The 25656-nt window shown below is 39.8% G+C and overlaps 1 protein-coding gene across 5 annotated transcripts in view; it reads left to right on the top strand.

Moving 5' to 3' along the window:
- Positions 1–25656, top strand: part of LOC139696813 (uncharacterized) — a 344537-nt gene that overhangs the window by 298715 nt on the left and 20166 nt on the right. For all 5 annotated transcript variants that reach the window (XM_071595680.1, XM_071595679.1, XM_071595678.1 and 2 more), the window contains exons 4-6: positions 61–179; positions 9560–9686; positions 25041–25315. In XM_071595680.1, the coding sequence (XP_071451781.1) occupies positions 61–179; positions 9560–9686; positions 25041–25315 (521 nt within the window). The remainder of the gene's footprint in view (positions 1–60; positions 180–9559; positions 9687–25040; positions 25316–25656) is intronic.

Here is a 25656-nt window from a genome sequence, read left to right as displayed (position 1 = left end):
TTCAACTTGTCTTCTGTAAATATTTTATGTAATTTCAACTCCTCTTCTTGCCTATCGTAGGTGCTCTAGATACGTGGACTATACAGGTCGTGTCGAAATCGAAAACTTCTGGAGTCAGCCACAAGAAGGCACCGCTGAAGCCTGCAAACCAGCCATTTGAGCAGACCTTCCGTCTTCAGGTGAGTTTTTTTTGCCCTTGGTGAGAAAATTGTGTTTTTCGAAGGTACTGTGTTATGGCCAATTGTGTACAAGTAGTGGGGATGAATGGAAGAGGAGACCATTCGTATGGCCTCAATTTCACTCATATTAAGTCGTTTAACGACGTACTTATTTTTGTGGTGTGTACCTGTAAGAGATGCGTGATTTTTAAGGACATATTGGGAAAAAATAGACCTCCAATGATCGCAGTCAATTTGTATGTTCCTAGTGTGCTCTAAGATCCTTTTCTGATGCTTTACGTGTATTTATCTGATTCTCAGCTTTGGTTTTCATTTATACCGTCCCTTCCATTGAAAGTAACCTTCGAGAATGGTTATTCGTATTTTTAACTCTTAAATTAGCAGAACTCGCTACGGACAGGCAATAATGTTTTGTCCTTTCTCAGAATCTACGATTACTGGAGCAAAGCATGGTACATTCTGACTCTTTAACTTTGGGAGCATCGTAAATAATAAGAAAAGACAATACATTTATGATTCAAGTCAATTCCCGGTATGAAAAAGAATGTAAATCATGGAGATAGCGGTTAACGATATTTTTAGCTTGAAGTTGATTGATGGTAAATTGGCTGGTAAATTCTATTTATCAATGTGGTATGAACTTAAGCAACAATTTCATCAAAATGCCAAACTTTTACGTTAAGTATTTTTCTTCTGTGGTATCAAAAAATTACTTATTTCAGGTTCAATGAGTATGATAACTATGGTAAATAATTCACCGCCATTCGTGTTGCATTTTTTATGGCGAGCCGCAGTTTCTGAGTCTATCACTGATATATCCTATCAATCCCATTTTACTCATGGCACAGAGACTTTTCGATTTCGGTCGCTTGCAATGTAAGACGTTTTTATGGAAAAGTTTTTTTTATGGAGAAAAATTTAACCCGTCATGGTTAAAGACCATTAATTTGTAGCCCGTAATATTCTCATTCTGCTTGAATACTGTTATTAATTCCTGTTTAACTTCCCGCATCCTTTTTATCGCCGTCTGCCGGTAACTTTTTCACAGGATTCGTTTGGACCATTTCGATCGTGTCAATTTGGCACGGGCTGTTGAGTAAAAATTGGAACTTCACGAATGCTTTGCAATCATTGAAATCAATTAAAATGATATCTGTAATTTATTTTTGGGTTTCTCCCGACTTCAACGTATTCTCTAAACCTCTTTTTCTATTTATTTTAAATCTTAAATTTGTCTTTCTTCTCAGTTTCTTCTGTTGATTTGTCACCCTCGTTTATCGAAGGGTTAAGGGTGAGACAAATGTATTGTGACGTTAGATTTTCTTGCGATGTCGAGTCAATAAAAAATGCGATTAATTGCATTGTGATGTAAATCTGAGTTATATTGAATACAAAAATATAGAGGCAAAGGTGAAGATCGGGCATGTTGAGTATTATCAAAGTAACATCGTGATTAGATATAATAAATCTTATCGTGGACACGGTGGGAGGGAGAGTGCACACCAAGGTGCCGAGAGAAGCTCAGTTCTCCTGAGTATACGATGTTCGCCGTGAATATGATGCCATTATGCGACATATAGTACACGTGAGTACATATATATATATATATGTATACATATATATATAAATATATATATTATATATTATTATATATATTTATTTATTTATAAATCATTTTTGTGAAAGTCTCAAGGACGTGAATAATAATGTATATGAAGTTAGCACTAGTGGGCAAAGACAAAAACAAACGAGAAAAAGAAAAGAAACTCACTACGTTTCGAATTTTCGGTGGTCCACGCCACCCTTCTCTAGGAAGAGAAGGACAGAATATGAATATATATATATATATATATATATATATATATATATACGCATACATACATACATACATACATACATACACACACACGCATGTATAGTGTTATCGATAGATTGTGGTTTTGCGGTATTGAATGTTTATGGCCCAGCCTTTGCGAGGGGAAAATCATGATAAGTATTTCTTTTTCGCAGCCGGCGGTTTGACCTCCGACCGATGCGGAGCCAATGCAACGGAAAGTGGATGTGTCATGAACATGCTTTTGCGGTTCAAGGGCGGGCGTTGCTTCTTTCGGGGGAGCGTGCGTCTTTGGCGGGCTCGTGTGCTTGTGCCGAAGAGGTCCAGAAGATTTGAAAAGGCATTGTGCCTTCGTGGCTTTACTTCGTCCCTCACAAGGTTCAAGCGCCCCATTTGCGTTAGTTATCCACCGTAGATTCACCTTCGTCCAATTTTCGACATTAATCTCCATTTGGAAAAAATGGGCGGCAATAATTGATCGATATGATCGCTTTGTCATCTTAGGCAAATTGAAAATACTTCTTCAGATGTGTGAACTACAGGCGGTGATGTCAGGAGAATTTCAATTCTTAGATAAATTATTAAGTTTTCGAAAAAATCACGCTAATTGGTCTAGCCGTTTTGGAATTATTTATTGATTTTCAAGTAGTTTATGACTAACCTTAATCTTCAGTATTTAACTTCATACGAGTACGTTCCCGTTACACCAGATGTCATATTTTTCTGCTGCAAACTAGCTAGATTTTTCCTAAATTGAGAGTGAATTTATTTTCGTTTCAATTATGTAATCGTTTACCATATACAATCCGCTTGAGTTACGACGAAATGGCACCCATTTTCTCTTTAATGGCGGAATTATTCCATTAAGTCTCACAAATTTTTACAGCAATCAAAGAGTAAAAATAAATGTGTGAAGTGGAGCGATATTTTTGTTTTTTTTTAGAAGGGATAATTTAGGCCTTCATTTTTTTTCGAGCTTTTATTTCCTCAGGCATTGTATTTATCATAAGCCCTGTACTTCCGTCGGCATTGGATTTCTAGTGTACATAGGTACGTTTCAATCCAGTGGGCCAATAAACTTTCGACCATTGTTTTCCAACTTTCACATTGCCTAGGGTGAGTCATTAACCTCTTTCTCCATTTCTGGTTAGCGACACCTACGAACCCTACTATGATGCAACAGTTTGGCCAACTGAGGACACTTAAAAACGAACCTGTTTTTTTTATTTTTTTTCGTTTTTCTTTAATTATTTAGAAAAAAATTCTCTCCTTCTCGGTCAAAAATTATTTTCTTCATTGTTTGGATCGAAATGAACACCGGATGAGTATTAATAATAAGGCGACGTCTTTGTGGTGGGTAAGTATTTCGGTTATCACCGTTGTATTTTTAGGGAACCAGTTTTCGTAATTTAACACGAAGTAGAGAAAATAATTTTTCGATAATATAGAGGAATGAAAGCGTAATAACTTCCTGAATGCATATCTAGATATGCAGCTGCTTATCTATTTCCTTCGTGCATAAAATAATCACAATGTGTATAGATATAGAACTCCAAAATTAATTATAACAAAAATACACTAAAAATGAATAAATACATGTATTTTAAGAGTTAAGTGAAATGTCATGCGAATGTTTTCATGTTCCACTCGCTTCCGAAAAACAATGTTATTTATACTAGATCCATAGCTGAAGCATATTAGTGTCTTATGAACGTTAATACGTATATTGCTGGGATTCATTGTGAGTTCTTAATTTTTGCAATAGGAAAATGAGAAAAAGCATAGAGAGTCACGAGGGTTAGTCATTTATAATGGTTTGTTTTAACAGTTTCTATAAATTATTACTGTTCTCCATTGAAAATCACTTTCTATGATTTAGTTGAGCAGGTGCCGGTTGAATAAATTCCAAATATGCAAAATGCTAAATTCCAAATTTCTCAAAACATTAAGGAGGAGTAATCTGTCATCTTTATTTTTGAAACTTTTTTGAAATTATTAATTTTTTCGCAAAGTTAACCGTGAGCTGAACGTTTTATTACATTTTCCAAATCATTCATTGACCCTCCTGTTTGGATTTTCTCGGAGAAAGTGTGGAAGAAAGTCTCTATTTATGCAATGAAAACTGTAAATAACGTTAAGGTCGCCTGCATTTGTCTCGGTAACCCTTCTGAAGTTAAAATTACGGCTTTGGCGTATATCTACGACGTAATATTACCTTAAACACGTCAGATAGGCGTTTTGTTTCACAAAAATACGCATTAATGGAGATATTAATGAATTAGCAATACGTGAATATTTCTGTACGCGGTAACTAAACAATGCATAGAGAACATTCTCCTTCGTTAAATGGCTTGATCAACTCCCGATGGCATGTCAACGTTATTTACACGGCTTTTGTAACAATGACTCCCAGGCATTTTACTAATCCCTTTATGCTTATGTCTACCCCTCCGAGTCTGTAGGTGCAATGGGATTTCTTTTCTTAGAAATTCGTTTCCCTCATTTTCATCGAATTTTGAATGATTTCATCATTTCTTTTATTGCGGAATCATTTTTAATGAAGCTTTTAAGCGCGGCATTTACAGTCGAATGGAACCAGCCCCGAGCCCGCCAATTACTTGACGAGGGAGGGACGTATGGCATTGCGATTCCTCTCCTCGCGCAATCAAGGTTCCACGGAAAACACAATTTTATTGTTCAATTCGATGAGATTTAATTCTTAAAAAATGTATGACTTTTTTAATTATCACAAGTACATGGGAAATTGCAGACAACAATTGGGGGGACCCTGTGAGGTAATGCTCACCACTACGTACCCTCGCAGTGAACCTGCGTAGAATACGAACCGGTCGAGCAGCTAGTTTCAGTCAGAAACAAATTACTGATTACCTTGCGCCCAAGGTCACCGAGCCAAAGTTCGCTGATCAAGTTCATAAATTCGTGTGTGACCTGGGTTCGAACCATGGCAGAGCTAGTGATTTTTCTATGGTGTGCTAGGCCTGGTTTTCTTTTCGAATGATCTTTTCAATTCAGTATCTTTCACTGTTTCTATCTTGTTAAAACTGGTTTCGCCTTATTCATTTTTAATTCTAATGATTTAAAAATAAGGGAATAATAGTACTGGTTCTGATTTCAACCCCGTCATCCGCCATTTTGCCCTTCCACCAGTCTTTCTAGCATTCATTTTAAAATTTATTTTCATTACTGCCTATAATTATTCGTTAGTATGTGATTTAGTTCAGTAGGTAGATCTTCAGCTACGTTAAACCACGGAAACCTCCACAAGGGCATGCGGTGGGCATTGCACCGGTCATACATAAAGAAATATTAGTTTATTCATTCATTTAAATACATGCTAGTTAGTTAACTAATATCTGCCCATACAATTCTTGGCATATCTCGCAATAATAGGCATGGCTGTCAATTCTAGTAATCAAGTTAATTAAAGTTTTTCCCTCGGCGTCGCAAGAAAACTCGGGTATCGTGTACCTTTACCACCTGCCTTTGGACTGCGTAATGGGTTATTGTTTGTGTTCCGTAGATATGATATTATTTACGTATTGTGCGAATTGTCGTACGTGAATTTTCCTACTGCTGTGGTCCCGAATCATGAGAGGGGAAAGAGTTTTTTTGTATCGGTCCGTTTAGCCGTCATTTTTTTTTACTGTTAGCTGAGGTGTTGCCAACAAGTGTAATGCCAGAAGTGATACCTCTAAGTCAGTGTAAAATTCGAATTTTGTTAATCTAAAAGTCGTGAATGTGATTGTGATTCTAGCGTCTCTTTACCCAAGCTGTACAAAATAATGTGACGCCATCTTTTCTTTCACGCCGATTCTTCACGTAAGGGGTAGTTTTTCCCTATATCCAATTCAAATAATGATATTAGGTTTTTACGCCATAGTTCCCAAATGCTTAAAACGCATCCAAGGCTAGCTCTATTGAACTCAAAATAAGACCTCTTCTTAATCAATGTCTTGCGAATATTTTTCCACTGTGTGTTGAATGAGTTTAAGTTAAAAAAATATATATTTCCGCAGATGTTCCAATGGTGAAAAGATATCCCAAGTCCGATGCTACTAAAGCTCGGATATTTTACTTCCTCCGCTATTCGTATATGTAGCCCTCATAGTCTGTAGGTGTAATTCCAGGCGTATGGATTTTATTTCCCTGAAAATTCGTTACTGCACCTTTTTCCATATTTAATTTGAGGCTCCAATCTAGCATCAATCGCTAATATTTTTGGGATCGCTAGAAGAAGCCTCATAGTCCTGTTACGTTACTTAAATCTCGGTAAGTGACCGCATCTTGAGTCATAATCTGATTTTGCTGATTTCTCTACAGTTAGTATTGACAATGTCAATGAGAAATAGGAGGAGACCTGTCACGCCTCCTTGCGGTATGCCAGAGGCTTCGTGCAAAAAAGAGGAACCATCAATTATTAATATTTGTTTTTGCTCAGAAAGTGAATCGTGAATTCGCTACTTCGTCATCAATGCTATGCAATCCTATTTTGTATATCAGTTTAGCTTTCAAATTGTGTTGCTTGATCAAGCGCAGGTAGGGTATTTGAATCCTTATTCTGTCCATGGCAAAAATCAATTTGTCCCTAAGCGACCACAGAACTAGTGTGTAATTTGCGTGGGTAGATCGCTGGCGTGGAATTCATCTCTTTCCAAATTACCAAGTTGGAAATGGCGGTAGATTTCTTTTCTCATGTTTTTTTTCATTACCAAGTTTGGAGTTGAACTCAGTTGCGGTCAATGTGCCCCCTCCCCCCTTTCCTGGTTTTTTCGACATTCTCAAGATCGTGAGGGCCCAGACGACTCCTATTTCGTTTTATGATTCCGCCTGCAAAGCGTCGTGTGAAAAATTGGAACTTTATCCGAGTTTTATAAGTATCTTACCTCTATATTTCCTCTTTCGTGACGCCTACTTCGGCGTAATTCCAACGGAATAGTCGAGAATTTCTAGCAGAAGTACATAATGCATATGGTTACTGTGAATTTAGGGGATAATTACATTTTTCCCCCCCGCTCAGTCTTCGGATGAAGGCGTGAAATCCTCGAGGAGGAAGAGCTTGTTTGATGACCATCCTGGACTCTCCCACGTTCGCCGTAATACACGTTTTTTCCCGTTCCCCAGCGAGTTTCCGTTTCGTTCAGATTGTTCCGCCATGACTCACCGCATTCTCGTCAATTCGAGCTCACTCTTTCTGTTTTACGAATTCCAATCTGCCGAAACATGCGGGGCGCCATTTGGAAACAAGCATGACTAAAAGCGTTCCAATGCCGAACAGAGTTTTCCTCATGGGTGTATCATTGGAATATATAGGGTCTCTCTCTATCTTCTGATGGGGTCTGTAATGACTGTTGGTTGATCAAGTTTACTGTTTACGTGGAACATCTATTTATAAAACATTGAATAACCTACCGCATCATGCATATGACCATGGGGTAAAGCATATAATTTATTTTATGATGAAAGCTATAAATCAATTTACTTTGCAATTAAACACTTAATTGTGCACCTCATCACTATAAGTATCAATGTTATGTAAACGAGGAATTTGAATTCAATTTATATTAAAGTTGTTACATGCACTCGTAACAAAGTATTGTTTGTTATTATAACAATTAATTGTCTCATTGTCCTACTGTGTTCTTTGCTGTCCAAGTAGGGAAATGTGTTTTCCATTCCAGCATTTTTTTATTGTCTAAATGTAACAAATATCTAACAACGTCCTCAGGGCGTTGACGGTGGGGTTGGCTACCCATCGAAACGTCGGGCGGCTGAAACGCTCACCCGATGGAAAACCCGCGAAGACTTGACTAGGATCGTTCGCCGTGAAAACACCGACTTTTAAACTTTAAATTATTGAAAGGTATTGCATTAAGGAGAATATTTGCTAGTGGGGGAAGAGAGGCTAAGAAATTGTGATCTGAACTGCACACTTGGAATGAAGAGAAATAACGAAGAGCCGAATATGCCAATTTGTGAGAGAAACTCTTATGTTTGTCTACCTATCTTAAGTCCCGAAGGATGTATTTTAATCTTAGAAACCACTTGAAACTTATACATAATATGAGGAACATCCAAATCCTTAGCCTTTACTATTGTCATGGGTCAGGGTGATCGGAAGAAACAAAATTACGTGTAAAAACAAGTCATGATAATGTAAGCATGGATTTTATTTTGTCCTATATAATAATATCACCACCGTCACATCACACCTGATTCTTCGCTTACTGTAGAAAACGTTCATTTTAGACTCCAAGAACATATATTTTGCCCAGTAACAACCATTAAATCATTGCGCGGTGTAGCAAAAACGAAAAGCAATAAGACTAATGTGCATTATCTGATAAAGGGTGTTCCTCAAAGATACGAGTGAATTTGCAAATAATCGTAATTTTCGAAGTCGACAGATGGCAATAAATGGCGCAGCACTTTATATTTTCCTTCATTTCCTTTGTGTAAAATGGCAGTTTGAACTTTTTTGCAATAAACTATTGAAAATTGGTTTTCTGATGATTTAAAAATAGCCTTTTAGCTTTGAAAAACGGAGCACCGATCTCAATATTTTAGCGAAAGGATATGTTATCCTCACAATTTTAATTTATTAATTCAAAGTGCTATATTTTCTCCACGTTTTCATTAATGGGTGATACGATTTAAGTGATACAGCAAGTCATTCCGTGAGTTCATTGCCCTTGAGTCTGAATGAACGCATTACCTACGATAAATGTTTTGTCGGAATGACATAGGTGAAATAAAAGCAGTGCATCAATAGATGTCTGATATTTTTTTTACTGTCGTTCCAGTTCACGATGTATTTACGTAACTACGGTAATCTCTTCCTTGTTGTTTTCCTCCGAGTTCCTCTTCGTTTACATTAGATAGTTGGGCATCGCCGTCAAATCGAACACAGATAACCCCTTTAGTTTTCGTAGCAACGACACGAAAAGAGTCTTCAGTGAATACGGTTATGGCGCGGGTCTAATTACACCGATGAATTTTGGAATGCGTGACTTTTTTCATAGTAGCTTATTATTTCTTCGAAAATGTTAAATAATTTACATAGTTGGTGAGGAAAAAGTGAAACATTTTGAATCGGGTGGTTACAGCGTTAAATCCATCTATTAAAATTGGAGAGGCGAGATAAAATAAACTTTATGACGCTTTGACCACGTTTTGCCGGAATAATATTATTCGTGAAATAGCAGAATTCTTACTCTGCCCTTGATAAAATTGATGATAGTTAAATATTTTGAAAACTGCATACTGATAACAACTATCTCTGTTAGTAATGACGAGACGTTAGTGGAAGATTAGCTTGGATCATTTCCACAAAATTTCCTCGTTCACCGAATAAATCGATTTATTCCATGGAATGGAATGAGAGCATGTGGTTTTCGATCGATTAAAGCTTCTCCACCTGGTACTTCTTCGAAAATGCGAGGGTTATTTTTCCTCTACTTTATGGCTTCAATCCGATAAGATTGTGTCTTGCCGATTATTGCAATATCTTTTTTTTCCCCCTTCGCAGGTGAATCTCCCTCGTAACCAGCTCTTCGTGACACGTGTGAGTCCAAGAACGCCATTACTCGACGTCCTGCGTCACGTTTGTGCAGAAAAGGGTCTCGATCCGGAGAAGTATGACCTCAGGAACCCAAGTAAGTACCTTTTATTTCTGGGACACTCGGGAAGGGGAATGGCACCCGTTTGACACCCGATTCCATTTTGGCTACAGTTCACTGTGCATTGTCAATCGAAAACGTGTTCGACTGAGGCACTACCGTATAAATTGGCCGTGCATGCTCAAACTAATTTTATCATTTCATTTTCTGAGCGAGAAAGTAATGAAAATCATTTGAATAACATTGCATTTCGCTCATTTAAATTAATGTTTGAAGAAGCAAAGTAGATACTCGCATATCTCAATATTTATTGGGTGCAAAATGCAAAAATGCATTCGGAAAAATGCTTCACATTGTTTCGATTGCATTTTTACGTGACATGATAAGTTTTCTCATAAATTTCTCACGTTTTGCACATTTGGAGGTATTTGTGACCCCCATTGACATTCTGTATTCAGTACCTTAAATTTTTCGGGGATCGGGAAGAAAAGAAAAAATAGTTTTCGGATAAACCATTGTCTAAGAAGGTTTTTTACCTCCGGTATTCCAGCTAATATAAATACTCGTAGATTTCTCAAGAGCCTGGTTTCAGAAGAAGAACCAATTCTTGGAAAGCCTATGGATATTGTCTAGTTTCCAGGGCTGTGAGTTGGTGAAAAATCCGGGTGTAATATGTACATGTTTGCTACATTTGGCCCCAGTTGCAAAAATCGCGATTCTGACACCTGAGATCACTTCGATAGAAAAGAATTTTGTCGAAAAATATAGCATAACAGTGAACGTGCCTCATCTCGTTCGCCCCTGAAATTTTCCCGATAATCAGTGTTATTCATGAGGGTTGCAGGGAGGGAGCTACATTTTGTTCGAGACGGGCTTTTATCCGCACAACTGCGCCCTATTTTCACATTTGTACGTCGGGTGCATTCCATTTTTTTCCAACGTCTGCAACAGGGTAGCTATCGGGAGAGCACCTTGGAAATGTTTTCTTGGGCTATCTGCTGATCCTAATCCAGTTTATGCGGCGAGAAATATTTTTTTTTAATTTTCCTTTTTCCCTCATATCTCCGATCCAGCCTCTATTCAGCGAACTCTCTTATTTTTTCTGCCCTGTTTTCGGAAATATTTTTGTGGATATGGCCATTTCGTAACGTAATGCATGTCAATGACTCTTCCGTCATTAAAATACGTATATAGGTCCTGAAGAATGTTTTCCCGACGGAAAATTACGAAAGGTTGAATACTTATTTTTTTGTTCGTGCTCTTTTTTTCTTGTGTTCCGTGTCTTTTGATTTATCTTTTGATCATTTAACCATCACTCAAACTTCTTCGCGTTTATCTTTTGATACTAGGTTTTTTAAGTTACTTTTTAATTAACTGCAGCGCAATTCGAAACGGTCGAGTTTATCTTCCATCTTCTGCGATTGTTATGATTGTAAGAATTCAGAGGTGGATTATCAATTACCCGTCGGAACTAACTCTCCGCAATTCGGTCGATTTCCCTTTAAAAAAAAGCCCTTTGCACTTTTTTTAAGAGAAAAAAGAGTGAAATTATTTGCCAACAAACGCCGAAAATTTAATGTTATTGGTTTGCAGTGATGCCTTTTGTAAATTAATCAAGGTAAAATTGAAAATATTTTGATGATTAATATCCATTGTCGAGTGAAATTTGTATTTTTGCCTGCATTTTGTGAATTTCTGCCACTCATATCATCTGATTAGATTTACTGCATGTTCTTATCAGTATTTCGTTTAGAAAGCATGTAAACAATTTCGTATGATGACTATGTTGAAAGTAAGGACGGTATAAGGAAAGTATATTCGCTGACGATAGTAGCAGAATCGTCTACTCGCATGTACAGCCGGACCTTGTAGGACACAAGGTCCTGCAACAAACACATCAGTCATTGTTGTTGATTACTTTAATAGAGGTACCGAGTCATTTTCCTCCGCATGCCTTAGTCTTGAATGGGTCATAGAAGCACTCCAAATGTGCCAACGGCTGGGCAGAGTGGTCGCTAATGTTTTTGGACCTCCTTAAGGGAAAAAAGGATGATAAGATTAATATTGAGATGGATGGAAAAAAGAGCAAGATTTGGTGTACTTCACCTCGTCTTCGTGTAAAAAAGTTAGGAGGAATGGCTATCGAGCGCGGAGTTGTTCGGAGGGAGGAATTTTCTTGGGCTGGGGCGTCCTGGTCTGCTGTCGCGCGGGAAGCCATAGGTTTTACAAATCGAACGCGTGCCACACCGCATGCCTCCAACGACGTCCTCTTGAGCACCCAACACCCCTCTCCCATCCCTCACCCTCTCAGCCCTTTCGACGTGCAAAACAAATTCGCGTCCCTTACCCCATTCCACGTACTCACCTGTTTCATATATTTTTTTCCTTCGCACCGGCGCGGAAAAAATTCCTCATTCGCAGTCCCCGTCAAGAGCATCCACGCCGTGAGGAGGGGAGTGGGGGTCCCCTCCTCTCGCAAGGTCGTTTGGTCAGCCGGGGAAGGCGTAGGAAGGACGCCTCCGGGGGGGGGGGAGAAGGGAGAGGGGGGGGAGTGGTTGCGGTGGTGGTGAAAGGTGGGCAGCGTCCTGTCGGAACGTTTCGCGTGCGTGGGGTAAGAGAGTGCCTTCGTCGAAAATCAATCATTTAGCAACCGTCCATTTTAATCGCGAATTCCGATTTTTCGTGATTAGATCGACGCCGCTCGATCGCTTCCGTTCGCCGCATTCCAAGAGTATCGTCAATCTTACTCGAAGCCAGATTAGCCATTAAAGTACAACCTATAAGAATACAAGAATGCGATCGACTTTGCTTATCAGGTACCTCGTGCGGGTAATTTGAACAGGACAGTTGTTCTAAAATAGTGTTTGAAATATAAAATTGAATATGTAATACTTTTCTTGGTTGCCTAAAGGCCTGAGCGTTTGGTTACTAACCCAACCACGGTCCATATGAATTTGAAAGTAATAGAATACGTATTTTCCTCGAACATTTCGTACGCGAAAAAGTTCACAAAAGTTGTACTTGCATTGCGGAATACAAGATTTTTCGTCTTTTCTTTGTTTCCTGGAGTTCAGAGGATTTGTCCATTGAACATAATACAACCCAGCTTAATTCATAAACATTTAAACTTGAAAATTTTGGACGTCAGTATGCTCTAAAATTAAATTGAAAATAAAATATTCATATTTGTTCATATGGGATGTTTATTAGCTTGGTGAGCTGGGCATTAGGTAACGTTCGTGACCTGGGAGTCCCGGGTCCAAATCACGGACCTTTGGAGAATCCCACAAAGGTTTTGTGATTTTCTCAGTATCAGGACATGCGAAACCTATAGAAGGGAAAGTAACTGGGCATCCTACTCTGAAGCATGCGAATTTTATACGCCTAAGGGCTCAGTTCGAGGTGAACCTCAGCATATCAAGAACAACCTTCGGGTTGATTACTATGGTTTGGTCATCTTTTCCTGAATTTGAAATGCAAATAAGTTTTTTTTTTATTTCCGATAAAACGTTTTTCAAGTGCGTGAATGTCAAGTTATGACTGCCCCGGTACCTTTCTCCAGGCAAGTGATTCAACAAATTTTTGAGTATCGAGTGAATTGGCGTGCATTTTTCGTCACACGCGACATGCAACATTTACTCCGGTCGCACGCACCACTGGCGATTATAGGTCTCCGTAAAATCTGTGGCGGCATTTCAGGAGGTAGAATAGAAATGCCATCAGGATCAAATTCCCCCTATTTGTTGTGCACACTATCAAGATATGATGTTAAAATATTGTCTTACCACGTAAGTTTTCATGAAAAAATTAAATTGAAAATCCAAAATTTTATTCATACTCAAGTGGCAGTGGACCGCCACCAAAATAATGGTGGATTAATGGTGCAGTAATGCATGTCGTTCTCACAAAAAAACTAATATAATTTACGCAATTGTGTAAGAGTTCCAATGTTACCAACATGTCAGCACTTATCCGTCTTTGCTTCGATTATGTTAATTTATTTATGAGAAAAAATCGCACACTTGCAAGGATTAGCGTCTCGGAACTAGTTCGAAATAAGTTTTTGAGCGCGTTTCAAAAACCAATAAGAACCTCGGAGTGCTTCAAAACTCTACATTCGCACAGTATACAATCACGAACTATTCATGAATGATTATTACATCAATTACATTAGTCTACATTAAAACATGAACTAAAGTGCCACATTGACACGTGCGGTCCCGATCCAACCTCCGTAACTCGAGGCGAGTAATTCGAAAAGTAAATCGGTTCGCGAGACGCGGGGGTTGGGGCAGAAGGTGTCCGCGAGTGTATGTTTGTTGTTCGAGTGCAATGCTCGCTTAGAATTCCTCCCTCCCACTCCCCCAATCCCTCCCCCATTTCTCCCAGGTCCAAGTCCGCCTCTTCGCTGCGCGCATTTCGTAAACATTAAAAAAAAATAGTCCTCTTCCCCCATTTTTTTTAATACCTTCTCCGCACTCGTCGCCTACGCGCGCCCCGCACCCCCCCCCCCTTCCCCACTTCGCCCACGCTTTTTCTCCCTCCCTCCCTCTCTCCATAGCAACCGACGAAGTCCGCCTCTTCTCCCGACTCCCACCTGCTTGCCGGTTCAGAATCCGCCGGGAGTTTTCCTCTGGTCGAATCCCACTCCACAGAGTCATCCACAGCCACCAAGTCCGTCCGCAAGGCAGAGGGTAGGTATCGAATTGTCCGTCTGTATGCACCCGTGAGCCCGCGTGTGTTGTGCTTTAACCCCCTACCCCCTTTCCGAAGACATCGTCTTCTCTCGGCGTGCGTGCTTTCGCCAGCAGTGCGGCCTTGGTGCGTGCGATTGTGTCGTATCTCCCTCCTACCCCCCCCCCCTTCATCCACCTCTCAATCCCCCCTACCTACGTTCTCCCCCCCCTCCGTCTTATCGCTTCGGTCTGAGCTCTCTCTCTCTCACATCCACCTGTTCGGAACGTACCGGCTCTCTGTCCGGACGAATATTTTGGTTCTTCTGCCGAAGGAGTTGGTGAGAGGGGCGGTTGGTGGGAGGGTGGTGACGGAGGCGAGGAAAGTGACAAGCGACCATCGACTCTATTTCATGTGCTCTGCATTCGTTCCCTCCATTGGATATCTTCGCTCGGGAGTTTTCGGTTTTGTTGGGCAGTAGTTTCGATTCGATCGCTTTTAAGTGTGGACGTGTTGGCGTGTGCGACTCCAGTGAGTCAGTCCCTGTGATTTAGTGTGTGATAGTGTGTCTGTGTGATTTGCGTAAGGGACGCTTTTGTCGTTTCGTGCGTCGGGGAGGATTGTTCCCTTCGTCCGACGGGACGCGTCATGTAGTGGCGTCTCCCTGCCCCGGAATATGCTCTTCGATGCCCGGCTGCGGCCTGACCCCCTACCTACGCGTGTTGAAATACAACTATTTCGGCACCCGAGCTCGGTAAGTGTGAATTTAAGCGTTTGCCATCCGTCTTATGGTGAGAAAAGACTCGTTGACGACTATGATCTATTCGAGTTCGCGTGAGATTATGACGTAATTAACCTCGACTCGTGTATTATGAACAAGTTGGGTGAAAAGTTAGAGGGAGAGTGCTACTTGTGCTGGAACTGTTAATCACTCTTCAGGGTAAGGGAAATTACGTCAGCAAATGACGTAGGACGTGTTCAAAAATCAGCCACCTGAAAGTATTGCGCGCCTTTAAAATGCCTATATCACACTGGATATATGTGCTTTGGTGTAAACTAATAAGAACAACAAAAGCGTAAATGAAACGGGAATGAATATTTTTAATTCACTCGCACATCTCTTCAAGAGACTAGAAATGTGGTTTTTACTCTAAGTTTTAGTATTTGTGGTCATTCAAGTTAAAATACGCACGTCGAAACGAAATGAAACACCTCTGCTGGTTGCGGGTTTGGGATCATTATCTCATAATAAGCGTACCGTGATCTATGTAACTATAAGTCGTGTTTTGAGAATTGAAAACATTCATGGGTCAAAGACTCGGGTTGGGGATAAATTACTCGTATGACTTGTAACCGTGAGAAACCCGGGACTCGTATACCTTAGGTGGTAGTTTTTCCTTTCAAAATATAGTCGCGGACTATAAAAGACCTGGAACATAGAAAAACGTCGGGCGGGAGACGATTCGGTGCATTCGTGTACAGGTTTGGTGATTGGCATGTATGGAAGAATGCCCGAGGCGATGGGTTTACTTAAAACCTTGTGGTTCTCAGAATTTTTGTTCCCACAAGTGGCGCACACCTTCCAAATGACGAAATATGCTCGTTTCCTCTATTGGCTAATGAAATTTTCAGGGTGGGTGGGTACTAGAGGTGAAATTGACAATTGAAACAGGACGTCTTCATCGAATGTTCGTAAATTAAACTGTTTTTTTGGTCTGACGAAGCTATGGTTAGCCTATGTCCCCATTGTGTTGCCGTCAAGTCTTCGTTTATCATAAGTCCTCCAAGGATATCAACTATTTCAGTCTACACGTCTAGTTCTAGGAGCAAACCAATGGATTAGAGCTGTGTAGAATATTAACCATCCCACTGACCAAGCTGGCTTTGGAATTGTTTTCACCCGTCTGATATAATTGGTAGTATTTTTTAAATCTACTCCGTAGGGTGTCTGGCAATTTTATCGGTGGGTAATATTTTATAGATATATATGTATAAATATTGAATTGCGTCGTTTAGCGGGCATTTTGGTCAAGTCGTGCATTTTTCTTAATCGGAGGCTCTGTTTTTTAAGGCATTACCCCGGATAGCAGGGCGAATGGGGCTGCCCCCAACCCTAAAAGTAAGATTTCACGTAGGCCGAGTAGATTTTGAGATCATCCAATCTCAAGAGTGCCGCGATATTTCCCATGTATTCAAAATCCCTGCGAATCTCTCATTCGGTTTGCCTCCAAAGTACATGCGTAGCATTCAAACTTCCGAGAATATTTTACGTTGTGGTTCTTTTCGAGTTCTCATTGGTGGAAAGGTATGATGTTACAATGTCATTGACGTCACTCTCGACTGAAGGTAAACAGACGGTGGCACGATGTGATCTCACCTCAATACTTCTCGGAGAGTTGTTAGGAAGGATGGAGAAAAATGTGGAGAGGGCTTTTGATGACAGCATTGCGGCGGGGTAGGAGAAGCTATGGGAAGGGGAGCACCGTGTCTACGGCCGATCTGACTGGTGTTACACAGCACTCGATTTTATCCGCAAAATACAGAGATGGCGCTGACATATTGCTGAAAATATAAAGCACCCGGACTCTGAACATAGCCCGATATCCTTCGGAATCGAGGCCTAGTTTACCTTCGTCGTAACAAGACGAAGAGCTTGTGACACCGCAGAAATCCCCTGCTGACGCTCATACGTGACTAATACTTCCCAGTTGTCATTTTTCCTTCTCTGAAAGAATTACGTCAAATATACCGCGGAAGGCTATATAGAAATAAGCGGCTAAACTTTGACGGAATGGTTGCATTTCACCGCCTAATAAAGACAGGAAATTCAAATAGGTTTAGAGGTACTTCGGAAGGTGAACTGGGAATAGGTAACTAAATGCGAGTTTACACACTTTGGAGAGGGAAAGGAAGTTGCTTGGCGAAGCGCTTTTGACAATAGATAAATTCTTAGTGGACTTGGCGTTTCGTAGATAACATTGGATTTTGAAAGTTGTGATGAAAATTAGAATACATAGTATACATTGATCACAAGTTTTCTTTTTTGGAATTCCTAGAATAGGAGAAGATAAATTCTGGTACCGAAAGCGCCCCATTGAAGTAAGAAAGCTTAGTTTGTGCAACAAAATTATCGTGTGATGATTGGGTCCCATCTCGAATACTTCGTGAATCATCTTGATTGGCTCATTTTTATGTCCATGTATGTTAAATTTTCATGGATTAATTTTTTCAGTTTGAAAAGATTTTTGTTACATTTTACCTGTGGTGTATGAAATAAAGGTTATTTTCCCGCAGGTCGGCTCCATTGGTGAGGGTAGAAGCTCACTCAGTACTCATCTTAACGGCGTTTGAAAATCACGTATCAGAGTATGGGGGGGGGGCAGTTTCTTTCCCTGTGCCGCCAATGGTTTCCTAGGCAGATCTGGTACCCGAGAAATCACAGATTGTGGGTGCTTAGAGGTGTCTGGGAATCAAACCCGGACCATCCGGTCAGTAGTGACTATCACTTTGTTTGACACAAGTGTATATTAAGACAGCATTTATTTTCAACGCGTTTTTGTCCTAAGTTTCGTTTTTTATGGGAAAGATCAACTCCAGCCGTGCTCTTAAATGCTGGGCAAAAGATATGGTGAGGGGATATTCAGAGAAAACAAATTGATAGGGGGTTTGGACGGAGCAAACGATTAAACCAAGGTACGATAGCAATACACACTCTGGCTAAGGTTTTGATGCTGTGTTTCGACTGCCAAGTAGTCCTCTTCAGAGGAGGAATAATAATTGGCTTAAGGTTCGTTAGATGTTATGTGATTGTTCTACCAATGTTCACTGATTTTTTTTGATTCCTCTGGATAAGTTTAGGCCGTCATAAAAGCACCAAATAGTTGCGATGCCTTGTAAGTTAATCCATAGTCCTACGAATCTCCTAACTTGCTTGAAATAAAATCGTCGTTGCACCTGAGCCGTCCCAGTGAAACGAAACATTTGTGAACAGACTTTGTAAAAGTACGTGTAATGTCGAATATCATGTGTTCCGTCGGGCCATCTGGTTAATAACGCAAGAGCCGGGCAATGAACGAGGTGGAGAAGTGGTAGAAAAAAAAACGAGATGACTTTCTAACCTCGGGATAGACGCCCACTCCCCCAATAGTGGACTTCGACCGAGGGAGGCCTCCTTAGATCGGCTCCTGCCTCGGCGTCCGTCGGCGCGAACCAGTTCTCTCCGGTGCCTTTCATTAAAACCTTTATAAGACGCATGTTAATTGAGCCGAACCTTCGCCTTCGCGAAGCAACTCAAGCCGCGGACAGGCGATTGCGATGGGTAATTTTGTCGTGCCCTTAGTCGTGGAAATTAATGGTGGCAGTGAAATAAATGATGAAACTTTTCGGCGCTTAGTTTAGTGGAAGGTTTCGTTAGCGACCGGGTGGCAATTGAACTGCTTCCCCCTTCGCCTACGCTCGTTCCCTGGCATAAAGACGTAAGGCGCAATCCGTTCGACTTCGAACCCACGTGAGGCTAGTGCTCCGCTATTCTGTTGGTTTATCAACTTCACTCATTAAGATGATTAATGGAAGGCAATAAGCTTGTCAAATAATGGTGGGAGTCAAGGTGAATCGTTTTCCGAGCATTTGCTTCATATTTTGATGCCGTGTTCTCGATTTTTTCGGTAATGTCAAACCGTTTCAACCTTTTTCGACTCCGTTTACCATTGTACCAAGTTATTTCTCCTCAGTCTCAATTCAATTTAAAGACTTGCCGTGCGAATTATTTAATTTTTCGTTGAAAACATCTGTTGCAAAAATTTCGGTATTCTTCACTCTTGGTTCTTAAATTTGATATAAATATTAAATTAGTTAAACATTTTAGTTTTTTGTCCAAAAAAGAAATTGACTCTTGCTTTTGGAATAAATACACTGAGAACTAAAACTTCTCGAATAATAAGCGTCCACTGCTAGAATGACTTCAGCCTGCATGTGAATATGGAATGTCTAAAGCTTAGCCCAGCAGAAATGATAGAAGAAAATACAAAAAATATGAACGTAAGCTCGTTTAAAAACTACCCAGTTGCTGTAAAATATTTCACAAATCGTATCGATGTAGGTATAGGTATGGTCCTCTTTCTTTTAACGTTTCACACGTTCGAGTTCTATTGCCAATGAGATAAAAAGTTACACCTCAAATGATAATGTTGGGAATTGAAAACCTACACCAATATAACAAATTTAATATTCGTCAATTCTCTTTCCTCTTCTCCAGGTTCCTATCTGTTCCAGGCGTTGACGATCACTTGGGGTAATTTAATATTGTTTACAGTTGCGCGGAATTGATATGTTGTTTCCATGGAGAACAAGCGTCTGAAATTCTTCGCCTATGAAATTCTCCTCCTTCCGTCGCCTCGGTTTCCGCTTATCTTCCCCTGCACTCTGAACTGCAATAGATTATGCCCGTTGTCGTTTATCATTGTATGTCGTAGATATTGAAGTTTAATTGTTCAGATTGTATTCGCGATTTCTTTTAACATTCCTTAAAGTACGAGGGTCATCCGGAAAGTAGTACCCGTTCGTGAAATAAAGACACAAAAGTAAATATTAACAAACATAAAAAATTTTATTTGAAAGAGGATACTTTAAACTACTTCTCAACATAATCTCCAAGCAAATTAAGGCATTTGTCATAACGTGTGACAAGTTTCTGTATTCCTGCTGCATAGTCCTTCGCCGCCAGCTCATTGAGATACGCGAGGGACCCATCTTGCACAAATTTTTGCATAATGCAGATGGTGTTTAACAATTTCATGAACAATTGTTCGAGAAACATTGGGAAAATGCTCACAGATGTCATCAATTGTGACGCGCCGATCGTTCCTCACGAATTCGTCAACTGAGCTCACCAGTTGGTCTGTAATGACAGACGGTCTCTCCGAACGCTCATCGTCGTGTGTGTTCCCCCTCCCCATGTTGAAGTTGCGACACCACCGCCGAACAGACGACTCGTCCATTACATTGTCTCCATACACCTCCTTTAATTGGCGATGAATATCACATGGGCGAACGTTTCTTGCATTGAGGAATTTAATCACTGCCCTCACTTCACAACTGGCGGCGTTCTCAATTTTTTTAAACATTGTAAACAATCACAGAAACAACACAGGCAATGCTAGCGTCACGCAACTTGGCTCAGAGAAGGCAGACAAGCCACTGAAGCTATCTGACCTCGTCCAGCGGCTACTCGCGTCGTCAGCACTTCATGCGGCACGAACGGGTACTACTTTCCGGATGACCCTCGTATTTCAGTGTTTTTCACATGCTCTGACCACAATATTCGTAGCATTTTTCTATAAAACAACTCCTCTAATACTTCAATCCTTTTCAGTGTTATTTCCTGAAGCTTTTACTTTCATGAATTGATTAACTTTTGAATATCTCATAATTCCGTTTAGTCTAGTTACTATCTTCTGTTTCAAATTTGACTTGATCACGAAATGGAGGGCATATGGCGTTAGATATCGGTATTGGAGATGGAGAAAGGGATGGTAGTCGAATGACACATTTGTTCTTATATTGAGTCCTGAGAGTGCGCATTAAACAATTATCGCATTTATTATTGGGCCTCCGGCTACGTTTTGAGGTTTTGAATGACTCAACGTTCTCCAAAAAATAAGAATTTTTTACCAAAAATGTTTTTCAGTACTCATAAAACAAATTATTTTGATAGTGTGGAAAGTACAACATGGGAGTTTTGTTTCAGTATCTGTCTACTGAAGAGGATCCCGGGTTCAAAGTCTGACTATATCAATGAGCAGTTGCTCAATCGAGCAATCTTAACCCATTGTGATTTTGCTATCAGAACTGCTTGGGGCAGGGAGGAGGGGGAGGGAAAAGGAAGCCCCATCCCCTGCATGTATTCCCATAATGCGTTCGGGTTTAAGACTCGGGTTGATAGTATGTACGTATCTATTGACGTTGATGAATAGATGGAATGTATAATTGGAATACGATGTGAAATTATTCTTCTAATTTTTTACTGTGTCATTTAAAGCTGTAGTTCCGTTTGTTTCATTATTGAAATGGACTATGCCATGCCGGCCTCGGTGGCGGCGAGGTAACGTCCTCGCCTACCAACCCAAAGGTCGCGGGTTCGATTCCCGCCTAGGTGGATTTCCCTCCATCTAGGGCTTGGTTGTATGTGATTGTCTTCAATATAATGTCTGTAATGTAGGGTTAGGTGGAAGAAGGGACTATTAGTCTCAACCTCGCCCAATTAAGTCGATAAATAAATAAAAAAATTGCTCGATAAATAAATAATAAAATATATATATATATATATATACATATGTGTATATACATGTGTATATATATATATAAACATATGTGTGTATAAACATATGTGTGTATATATATATATATATACACACATATGTATATATATATATATATATATATATATATATACATATTTGTATATACATGTGTGTATATATATATATATGTATATATATATGTATATATATGTATATATGTGTGTATATATGTGTGTATGTTTGTGTGTATGTATGTGTGTATGTTTGTGTGTATGTATGTGTGTATGTATGTGTATGTATGTGTATGTATATGTATATATATGTATAATTCCCAAACTTCAATTTGAGATAGACAGCAATGATTTCTCCTCGAGCATTTTACCTACTGGGCGCAATCGTTCGTGGATGATATTTTTTTGATGTTCCAGAAATTATATTGATTCGCGTATTTTTATGTATTCTGTTTTAATATCCCATGCTTAGCTCCAGCATCAGTCGAGCTCTGACTGCAAAGAGAGCTTTTCCCTCTTCGTCTATGATATCCAGTTTTAGATGGTAACGTAAGGAGTCTGAGAATCGAAAGGGTTGTATTCGCGTGCTCATTTATAACGAGAAACCTTTACGTTATGGATCCGCGTCGATGTTGCCCCTCCTCAAATGAGAAGGGTGTATTGGGTTCATATTGCGTGCACACCAAAGGGATTAGATGGCTACTTGCTAGGCTTCTCCGAAGGTTTGGGCTTCTTGAGCGCATCTTCACACCCCAAAGAAGCAGGTTTTGGAGGAGACGCAAATTCTGTTAGCTCCTCGCCCCTTTTGTCCAAAAAAACGGCCCTCAACCCGAGGCAGAAGCAACTAGCTGTGTAATAATCCTCGTCCTACGGCACATGAAATATTTCCCAGCCGTAATTCGCCAAGTCACCCGGACGAAGCTTCCGTATTAAGGCTTAAAAAGAAGGGCAAAACACGACGCGTGGGGACGTGGTTTCAGTGCTCGGGCCATTCTGGTAATTTGGTTTTGCTGTCCTTGGCCGAAGTTTTCCTTTGGGGGTTCAGAATCTCTCCATCCGGTGGTGATGACGCAAGATGGCGTTTGCTAGCAGCCCAAATGGACAAAAATTGTCCCGGGGAGCCAACTTTCTTCGTCCGGTCACTTAGTACTTTTTGAGTTGTGGTGCAAGAGAAGAATTCCAAATCAGCATCACGAAGTTAACTTTTGTTATTACTGAACCATTTGCTAATAACGAAATTTGCAAATTGCGCTCTAAATGGACCTCATCAGCGGTGAATATATTAAATACTGTACCAAGTTTATTTGGCCGAATAAAGTACTCGTCATGTCATATAAATTTTAAATTAACCGAAATCTCGATGAGTGAAATCACTTTTTTTTATTGTTTTGCGTTTCAAACATTTTGTTTTAATGTTTTGTGTTAAATGTCGATGCATACGGATTTAAAGAGAGATACACTTCCTTTTTGAGAAATACTGGCCGTAAATTATGAAAATAAATTTGTTCCTTCATTTATATTGCATATATTGTTATGGGGGTGGGGTTATACCCGAGGTCAACCTGTCTGCCAGTGGAGCCGAAGGTCACTGGTTCGATCCCTGTGACCGGGGAAAATTTTTCAGCTTAGAAAAATTTGTATAATGGTTTTTTGGAACGAAACAGCCACAGATTAAAAGAAAAAATACAATAATGGCATTTCGGAACGAGACAACGAGAAAAACTACAACTCCCACTAAAAATCTACCCTGAACCCATGGTGAAAGGCAGCAGTTTCACCATTAGGCACTGGTGGCGCAGACGGGTGGGTCGGCCCGGCATTAGCGGCCACAGCTGCGTAAGAGAGTGAAGTTCACGGTATCGGCCGCGGTACTGCGATGTGAAAGGCAACGGGAAACCACCCATTCTCCCTAGAATACGCAGCCTTGTATTGCATTCAAATATACTAGGATGGAAAGATATAGGCTGCAGTAAATCAATCTTAGGATTAAAATACAGATAATGATGATATTGTGATATATAGTACTTGTTTAGGGATAATTTGTGTCATGTTATTTAACGCTTAAGATTACAGTCGTGTATAGTGCCTGGGTTTATCAGAAACTTGCCCTAATCTGGTGGACCACTTCTAATTGTAATAATAAATGGTTGAGAGGAAGGGGTAGAGAAAATTGTAGGTGAAGGTGGCTAATAGTAATAATGTTGCCCATGCAATTCTTTAATTCATTTTTTTGCGCTATAGTACTAGTAATCTCTACTCCAGGTCTTCGTATTGTTTCTAATTAAATTTATTGAAACTTCATACATTTGGGAAAATTCAGGCAGCCATTGATGAAGTGGCGGAGCCCTAAGTTTCTAGAAATATTTTCTTTCCATTCCATTGGCATTTTTACTTTATGGCATTTAGATATAACGAACCTGTGGAGCATACACCCCTATATATGCAGGTGTTACTCCAATTGTGAATTTAATATTAAATAGAAATTCTTTCGGAAGTCTCCCATCTCAATAATCCCTAGACCTAACAATCCCAGAAAAGTAGAACTCTCCTATTCTACTTGTATCCTAACCGTTTGGCAATCCACTAATAAGGTGTGATGTGATAAAGGTATCATTTTTTCATTTTCCCGTAACTTAGAAAGCCAAACTTTCATAGATAAAAGGTGTCAAGCATTCAAAAGTGGTATAAACTTGCCATCATATTTTGAAGGAGAAAGCATCTTCATTTTGCAATGAGTCATTCAATAAATTAATCTGTTGTATCATTGCACACATTTAAGGGCACACTCTTGTTATGGCATGCAAAATAAAATAGGCCTAAAAAGCTTTTGTGATGCTCCATTCCCTGAGCAAATCTGAAAAAGAGATAAAAGTTGCTTGGCCAAAAAAGGTGAGCTAATAGGGAATGACTTGGGTTATAAAGGAGGAGGACACATTTGGTCTTAAATGGATTGGAAGATAATTGGATGATCCTTGATAATTAAAATAAATATTTAAAAAAATAAAATTAAAACAGCTTTGAGTGGTATGCCATCAGGAAAATTCTTTTGGACTATTTTCTTTCCTGTACAAACAGGCCACTTTGAACACTCCTGGATATCCTGGATGGACAGCGTGCAATCTAATTTTCAGTTTCTTTTTCTTTTGACAGAGTCCATAGGCCAGTAGGCCATATATCATCTATCAGGATTGGGGAAAATTGAATTGTTTTGCTATGCATATCAAATTTTCCAATCAAAGACCTCTCTGATGATAATTGCTAATTAGCCTTTCATCCATGAACCTGAGGCAGGAAAGTTTCTCAGCCATCAATACTCACTTCCCAATAAAAATAATGTCCACTGTTTGTTTAAAGAAGAGTCAGTCTAATTGAAATACTACAACTTGTATTATTTTCTATTGTTTCAGTAAACCCTGATGAGGTTCTTTGCCTCACATCTAACCTCTTGGACTACAAGCTACAAGAAGTTACTGTGGCCTTGAGGGGGAGCACTGTCCCCCATAATCACCACTCTCGTCATCGTATCCATACGACTTCGGCTGCAGATATCATTTCCCTGCAGCACCAGCAACAGCAGTTGGCTGACATTGGAGAGAAGAGGAGGAAGAGCAGTGGGTCCACATCGACGACTAATAATTCGGGAGGAGTTTTTGGATTCATCTTCAAGAGGGGCAGTCGTTCAGTGAGTGTGCCTACAAATTCATTCACATAAACTCTAGGTTTATCATCAAGGCCACTTTTTATTCGTCTAGTCATGGTTTTGTCATAAATCTACATGTTATATTTGCTTTTAGAATGCTTTCAAAAAAAATTATCAAATTGCTCATATCTCATTAGCATTTTTTTTTTGCTCAGGGATGTCATGTCTACTTTTGCCATACAGTGATTTTTCAGCCCAATGATGAAAATTGCACTCAGTTGCTGTGATTTCCAGTCTATATTTTGAACCACTCCTCCAAAGTCAGTTCCCACCCATAATATTGTACTATTTGGAAGGGTTTAGATTAAAATATATTATGACTC

Source organism: Hetaerina americana, unplaced genomic scaffold (assembly GCF_022747635.1).
Source record: "Hetaerina americana unplaced genomic scaffold, ioHetAmer1.1.p SCAF_7, whole genome shotgun sequence".
Taxonomy (NCBI): Eukaryota; Metazoa; Arthropoda; class Insecta; order Odonata; family Calopterygidae; genus Hetaerina; species Hetaerina americana.
This window is presented reverse-complemented; position numbering and strand designations above follow the sequence as displayed.